We start from the raw sequence: 8,439 nt of genomic DNA on the forward strand, positions 1-8,439 counted from the left end.
GATGTCCTTTTTGGGACGTGATCTTATCTTTGACAGTAGTAGTGCTTGAATCTTGTTCTATCATCAAGTGAAACATGTCTCTCAGGTACCAATCTAGGAGTTTTCTGGCTATGGATCAACTGGTTTGAGGTTTAAGAGCAGCAAATACCTAATCAGCCATCCGATTGTTCAACACAAGAAGGACCAAAAGCTGTCTCTATCATCAGATCATGAAAAGTCAAGTGGGGTATAAGGAGAGGTCCAAGGGCATAAGTAAATGATGCAAAAGGAAGTTTTTATTTTTGTTTTTTTATTTATTTATCTTTTGGTGATTTTAGGTGGTCTTAGAAGACTTTAGTTTGCTTGATTTTAGTCAGAGTTAGGAGTAGGAAGCAATGTGTAATATGTTTAATAAAAAATGAGTTTAATTTTAAACTATTTCCCTAGATTCTATTTATCACATTTTTCTCCAATATCCCTCCATTCAGCTTAAAATAACCTCTCTCAATAAAATAAGAAGAGGAAAAGGAAAAGAAATCAAAGGATGGGAAAATGGAGGGGGAGAGATTATAGTGACAGTAAAAGTTATCTTTGTATCTGCTCCTCTCTCTCCCTCTTAAGTTATCCCCTTTGACTCCCAAACCTCTTCTATGGCTTCTAGTTTCTTAAATTTTTAATATTTTTACTCATTTTCTATTTTATTTTATTTGTCATTTTTCTAGTCTTATTTCTTTGTTTTCTAATATTATTTTTAGCCTTATATCTAATTTTATCTTTTTGTTTTCTTTTTTGTATTTTTGTTTCTTCTTTATCTTTTTTCTTAGATGTGCATAGTTTTTGTTGTTTGCAAGTATATTAATGGAAATGAGTATTTTCTAACATAGCACAGTTAGGTTGGTTTAGAGTCCAACTATGAATCAAACTATATTGGTTAGAATACTAGTTTGTTGTAAGTAAATTAGGAGTCCTCTTAACGTAAGAAAAGAAACACTATTTTTATGGCCGTTAGGCATTTACAAAGAGGTTCCATAAGCAGTTAAAAAGTTTTTGTAGCTTGTAGGTTACTCAGTATGAATTTTCTATAGAAAATGACACTAATAGAAAAATTATGTTACATGATTGCTAGTGATAAAAAAATATACATGATCCTTCTGTGGAGCCTTCTCAAATTAAAGCTATCCCATTTTTTTTTTTAAATTTGAGAGTGGAGGTGAGGGCTATTTTTCGAGGAAAAAACTTATTAGAAAAAAATTGAGTTGGAATATGGCTGACCTCATTTGCCTGCATTTTTTTGGAGGGATATATGACTCATAGGCAAGTTCAGCGTTATTAAGCTTTGATATAAGGAAGCCCCATGGCTGCACCACCCTTAATCCTAGAAGTCAAGCATTACTAGGTATGTGTTTTATACACCTTCCTCTTCCCTGCCCCACAACACGTACTTTTCCCCGCCTTCCATGTCTGCGGCAAGAAAAGAAAGAAAGAAACATACACCCACAAAAAATTGTGCATGTGCATGTGTCTTGGTGTGTGTGTTGGTGGGGGCGGGGGACTGGATACAATGGCATCTATCGAAACTATTTCTTTGTTCTGTTGCATCATTGTATGGCATGGCCTTTCCATGTTGCTTATCCTACCTTTTAAGAAAAATGTTCGTACAATTCTCAAAATGAAAGGAAGGCTCTTATGGTCATCCTTTATGAATTTATTCCATTAAACACTAAAGAATTTTCTTAATGGTTTTCTGGAGAATTGTTTAATGTCAGTACAACTAGAGTAGGCAGATTTTGGTATTCATAATGCACGGCGTGTTGTGGGTTTCTATAATCTCTTCTGCTGTTTCTTCTTCTTTTCTTTTTTATTCTTTTTTTGGAAGAAATGTTGCAAAAGATCCAATCTGATACCTTAAGGATGAGGAAACAATAGTACTCTAATATTTTGCTAGTTATTTTTTCTACTCTTGCCATGTGTTGTCATGGATATATCCTTGCTGCTAGTTGGCTTAATTTGCTGATAGTTGCAAATTGTCTTGTAGAGTATTCATATTTGTTATTTGGTAGCTGAAATTGAACCTTTTGTTTTTAACCGAACTTCTTCAGCAACATATGAAGATGAATCATTTGATAGTAAACCATATATTGCTGTCTAATGGTGGCTATGCCAAGTCAATTTCAAGTTGTTTGTTATTTTCTCATGCCAATTCTATACATTTTTCAGATATGGAGCTTATCTGAAGGTAAGCTACTGCGGAGCATTACGTTTCCTTCAATAGTTGACGCTATCGCAATGGATCGGGGGGAGCATGCATTTTACGCTGGTGGTAGAGATGGCAAAATATATATTGCTGCACTTAATGCTGAAAGCAATCCTAATGGCATTTATGGAATGTTCATTATTGGTTCCTTATATGACCACAGGTAGTCATGTTTACTTCTTTGATGTACCAGCCTTATTTATTCGTACTTCAATTAGCACTTAGCTTAATGCCATTTGATATTGATATTTGGTGCATACATTTGAGTTGCATCTAGATGAAAACTACTTGATCATGGTTTATGCTACTTATTTTGAAGGCTGCATTCTTAGTGTTGTAAAGTTTCATTGTAATATTAATATTTCTTTGATTGATCTGGAGTAATGCATTTAGTTGATAGTTCAAAATGTAATTAAATCTTCCTGTCTCCAGTGTTGCAATCTTCGTTCATTTGTGCACCTTCATGGTATCAACTTGCTTTCACTCACTTAATTGTCATTCTCAACTTTTCAGCATACCTTTCTGTAAGAATCATGAAATGCTGCATAATTTTTGTACTCCTCAACATCTTTTTGTGATTGTCTCCCTCTTTATACCATGGTACCTTTAAAATTTCATTGTCAGATCTTTTTTCATTTCTTCAAATAGAACCCGTTTCATTGTTTTCTTTTATTTTTGGATTTTGATATTCATCAAATCACTTTGGCATCGGCTAGATTTTGCAGCACCAAGGTTCTCTGTCTTTACTTTCTTGATAGATCATACCATTCTCTCAGTACGGATGTCAGTGACAGATTCTAGTCTCTTTCCTCTAATCCTGTCAGTGACCCCATTTTGTAACTAGCAAAGGGCATGCTTGTGCAATGCATGTGTTGAAAAAAAGCGAAGATAAAAAAGAAAAAGATGAGGAAATAGGTTAACTGACAATATAATCATATTTGCAAAACAGAACATGTAAAAGTTAAAACTTGAAACAATAAATCAAGTAAGAAATTAAATCAAAACAAAAATCTAAGATAAAAATGCGACAATATAAAACAGAAAAACAATAGATCAAATTAAAATCGAAATTAATAAGAAAACAATATATTCAAAAAGTAGAAGAAAGTAGAAATTAAACAAATAGAACAAAGCAAAAATATGAAACAAAAATAAAACTCAAGTTGATTGAAAATTAAAAAAAAAAGAATCTGCAGAATCAAAAATGTAAAATGAAATAAGATAAAATGTTAAATTAAACAAGAAAATACAAGCAAAACACCTCAAATAAGATAGATCAAAGATAAGACAAGATAAAGTCCAAAGAAAAAGAATCATAAACCCGGAAAAAGAACAAGCAAAAATGATAATATAAAAAAGAATGGACAAAGATAACATGCAAAACTGCAAACTAATGGAAACAAAATGAGAAATATTATAAAAAAGAAATGACAGTATAAAGTAACAACAGACTAAAATAAAGTGGATATGTAAAATCAAGTAGATAGAAATTGAAAGTAGAAACAAAATAAAAAAATGACATAAAATAGTTATTCATGTACGCTTTGGACTTCTAGATCATACATATCCCAATGTTTTCTGGGTCTTCCAATAAGACAGAGGATGCACGAGATATGAACTTTTGGTATGGGGGGGGGAGATGGGGTTATGGGCATGGCATGCAGGAACAGCAATGGGAGTGAGGAAGGAGGGCTTTAGAGGGTTATAGGCTGGTTGGGTATGGGTTTGTGGGGTGGAGTGTGGTGTTGGGATAAGGGGAGGATGCCAAAGCAGGTGAAGGTATGTTAATTAGGGTGAGAGAGAGAGGCAATTTATAGCTGCATGGCTGGATAGGAGAGTGAAAACCAGGTTTGTATGGGTTTGAGAGAGAAACCACTGCTTTTTTAACTTATTCACAAAAATATGCCATTATGAATCATATATAAAAGGTTTTACTTAAAGGGCAAAAGTTGATAGATGGAATTCCAAGGATCCTTTTTGCTAATATAGCGCAAATACCAATGCAATAAATCATATTTCGAAGAGATAGCTCTCATAATTTTTTCATAGTTAGTATAGGTCTATGGTTGAATGGTCAGTAACTATCTCTGATATGAGCTGATGAATGGAAAATAAAACAGTGCACATTCTAAATGTTAAGCCACATCATGAGCTGAGTGATGTTATATAAGAAAAATCATTTGAATGTGCGGTACTACAAAAATTATTGTTAAGTCTTAAAAATTTGGAAGTTTCCAGCCATTAATATGAGTAGTTTAAGTTTGATGTCTCCATTAACTGGTTAACGCAATCTCATTGGTAGCCATGACCCAAGAATTGTCTTGATTGAACAATGTGAGAATATATATAGATGGTTGTTAGGCATTACCAGTACATCAACACATTCATACATGCATATATACGTACTAACCAACCAGCCAACCCACCAATGGCTATCATGTTTATTTGATCTTTTTACCTGCCTATAGAGTTACAAATGTTAGTGTTGACATGTTGAATACCACTAGATATATTATTTTGGATGGAAAAAAAAGGATCTGGTCTTTCTTAATTTGACTTCTCCAAGCTGATTTTCTCATCCAGTAAGGCTATAACATGCTTAGCACTTAGCACGGATGGAGGTATGCTGGTGTCTGGATCAGAGGATGGTACAATTCGAGTTTGGGATACTAAAAGTCAACATGTGACTCGAATCCTAAAACATGCAAAAGGTACATCTGTCACTAGCAGAGATGTCTCCTCTGTGAACTTTATGTTTTCTGTGTCCTTCAGTTGCAATGTGGTTATTTTTGAAATTCCTATTTCCTAAAAGTTGTTTGCCCCTTATACGGTATCTGATCAATGGAATTAACTGGATATTCCCTCATCAGCCACAGGTGTATTATAATATGGCCAATATTTGCTCTGATATTCTGAACTAATATTTATAGGTATTGTTCAGTTTACATGACCAGATCACTAATGATTATGTCATATTCCCAGTGTATATTAGATAAGTTTCCTATGAGCAGTAACCCATATAAAGCAGTCTTTTTTCATTTATCAAGCTTTTTGTCTCAAATTCACCATAATAATTGCTCATTATTTAATCTCCCATGCATCTTGGAACAATGCATCCTGCTCTTTTTTCCTTTCTTGTTGACATGATTTGGGCTAACGGGGAAAGGAGTTTTTGTCAGGTTGAGGTCAAAGGGTCTTCATCCAATGGAGAGAGGTTTGTAATTTATCAACACATGGGGCTCAAAGGGGCTTAAGAAGTAATATTACATTCAAATGGTCAAGTATTCTGCAATTCCGTTTATTGCTTCATGTATTTTTTCAGAGGGGCTTAAGTTGACCTAGAAGTTGACAGACGATCCATATGTCTATTAGATGAGAGAAAAGGTGTCTTGTCATTAATATTGATATTTATTTTTCCCTTTATTTTGGACTGGTCCAGAGATTTTGGGTACCAGACTTTTTTATGGTACGGGAACTTAGAGAATTGAGTAACGAGATTATTTAGAAGCGAATTGTGTTATTCCCCTTTAAATCTTCATAGTCCAATGTCCTTTGCAGAGGCGACATTTAATTGAGGAATTCTTGTAAGAGGTATTGCTGGATTAAGTGCCCTGCCCCTTATAACTGACAACTTGTATGTAAGCTACTGCTTAGCACTTCTGTTACTAGTTTCAAGTTGAACATATTTTCAATCAGTGGGTCTGGCCAGGTTGTCATCTAATACACTCTGGATTATGATTCTAGCTCAGGGACCTAGAACTTGCCTGATTACTGATGAGCTTCGTCAGGTTGGGCTGCATCCAAATTGTGGCTTGGTTTTTGGGTAATGATAGAGTTGACATATTATGCCTCAAATCTGGAATCACTTAAGGTTAGATATAGTTGGAGAGAATGCAGTGCAATACTTTCATTCCAGATGTGACCAACATATTTGGTCTTCACGCTTTGGTCAGGTTTAAATTGGGTTGTCTTTGGTCCATATCCGGAGCCACTTCCAGCCTTCTATTGATACAATTTGAAATAAAGTTTTAAAATATGTTTTTCATTTGCTCACAAAGCCCTCTTGTACTCTGGAATTAATTCATGAAAAGATTCACAAACACTAATTTTATTGATTGAGTGTCAAAATCAGATGCATGCGCACCACAGGTTTACTTTTTAATATCTGAATACCATTCCACCACTATAAATTGCCTAAATTAGTTATATTGGTAGTTTTAATTCAACTTAAGTTTTGCTATCTGTTTTTCTGAGCAAGTTTCATGGTGTGATTACATATTTTCATTACTGAAAGTGATCTCTCTCTCTCTCTCTGTGCTGTTACCCTTTTCCTAATAAAAATCATTAACCTATAGACTGTAGCAAGCTATGAAAGTATGATTGACACCCTTTTCTTTTTTTTTTTTTACAGGTCCTGTCAATAATGTTCTTATAATTAGACAACCTCTTCGTGCATGTCCTCCAGCATTAGCAAATGCACAAGCCTCCCTATCCAGGAAGCGTCTTAGTTTGTCACTTCCTCCACCTTTGAGTAAATATATTGACTCAACAGATGGAGAAATTGAAACAAAGGCTGTAAATTTGCTTCTGCCTCCTTGGCAAGATCCAGAAAAGAGTAAATACTGCAGTTCAAACGTGATAAAGAAACAAATCAAAGAGCTTCAGGTATCCTCTACCATGCCATTTTCATTTCTGTATATTCTTTGTGATGGAATCCTTATTTTCACGATATATCTGCTGTCTGTTTGGTGGCATCTAATCGTTTTAGCTCGGTATGACCACCTTTACCTTGGTGCTTCCCTTTTGTACCTTCAGTGATTTAACAGGCCTTTTCTCTAACTATTTGATGTAGAATTATTTTTCATCTTCTGAAGAGGGAATCCTTTGACTATTTACATGACACTAATGCTGAGAAACTGTGTATATTGTATAATATCACATTTAAAGAAACAAAATGCTAACGTAGTGGCTGGGCTCCACCTTTGCAAATCTGCAACAAAATTTAAGCTTCCATAGCAGCGTCCATGATTTGTACATCTTTCCTCCTCCCTGCACCCTACAACACATGCATAAACATCGTTCTTGAAAGTTAATATATATCACAATAACTAGAGGCAAGGAGTTTGTTATGATTTTGCCAACTTTTTTTTTTGTTCTTATGAAATTGATTTACTCAATGATAAAAAAGAAACCTATAGATTTGATGACTGACAGATTTTCCCCCCTTCCCTCCCCCCTCCTATTCAGCAACAGAGTTCTTCAGGTGCTGCAGAAATGGAGTCGGAAAGACTAAGGCTAGAATGTAAAAGATCAATACAGATGGCTCAGCAATGGAAGAAGCTGTACCAAGAGTTGCAAAATCTGTGTGTAAATGAGCTGTTGAATGGAGTCCAGATGGATGACAGATGAGGAAACAACTTAAAAGAACTTCAATATAGAGAGCTTTCGTGATGGATGTGAAAGCCACCTATCTAAATTCTGCGGTATTCTAACAGTTGCTTTGATAATTCAATTTTGCTTCATGTAGTGTTTGTAATAGATAGTTTTTTGGCCAAGTATCATAGCCTCCTGTTATAGGAAAATATTCTTGATTAGCTGTTAAATTTTTGCCTCAAAATGATGTTCAAAATTCTTGTAATTGTTGCTCGGGGGCATGCATTTTGTCTTGACATGTTTCATGGTTTCGAAGAATGTAAACCAATTCGTCTGGATCCATGCAACTGTCAAATGTGGAAATGAAAAAAAGACTATGGAGGAGCTCTAGGGAGTGTACTTCCTGAGTAGCCAGGCATATCTATTATGAGGTGAACAGTATTTTGCCGATTGGATAGCTGCCGATTGGGTTGCTTTTTTTATGGCAGAGCATTATGGGATCAATTTGTCAGTTGTCTGTTTGTATTTTGTGGTATTTTGTTTTTGACCTTATGGGATGTATTCATATTACAAATGTAGGAACTATATGCCTTGTCAAAAAAAAAAAAAAAACTTTATGGATCCATTTTTCTCTTTGAACTCGCAATGCAGGCACCCCTTCGGCCTTGTTGAGCAAGGGGGACTTGCCTTGGCCAGCGATGAGCTCGTGGAAGGTGACTTTGAGGCAGCAGACGGCGGATTTGGGGGAGATATTGCGGTGGAGGGGTATGGTGGATTCCAAGCTCATTTGCCACCCAAATCTAGGCAAAGCCTCTAGAGGTGCCAGCCCGACT

At 35.3% G+C, this 8,439-nt stretch overlaps 1 protein-coding gene across 1 annotated transcript; it reads left to right on the top strand.

The window, feature by feature from the left end:
* Nucleotides 1-2,114: 2,114 nt before the first annotated feature.
* LOC120108816 (protein ROOT INITIATION DEFECTIVE 3-like) lies at nucleotides 2,115-7,948 on the top strand. The gene is made up of 4 exons (XM_039122539.1): nucleotides 2,115-2,396; nucleotides 4,817-4,944; nucleotides 6,645-6,898; nucleotides 7,481-7,948. The coding sequence occupies exons 1-4, from the start codon at nucleotides 2,128-2,130 to the stop codon at nucleotides 7,640-7,642; spliced, it is 813 nt and encodes a 270-aa protein (XP_038978467.1). The 5' UTR covers nucleotides 2,115-2,127; the 3' UTR covers nucleotides 7,643-7,948.
* Nucleotides 7,949-8,439: the final 491 nt, after the last annotated feature.

Source organism: Phoenix dactylifera, unplaced genomic scaffold, assembly GCF_009389715.1.
Source record: "Phoenix dactylifera cultivar Barhee BC4 unplaced genomic scaffold, palm_55x_up_171113_PBpolish2nd_filt_p 001567F, whole genome shotgun sequence".
Lineage (NCBI taxonomy): Eukaryota > Viridiplantae > Streptophyta > Magnoliopsida > Arecales > Arecaceae > Phoenix > Phoenix dactylifera.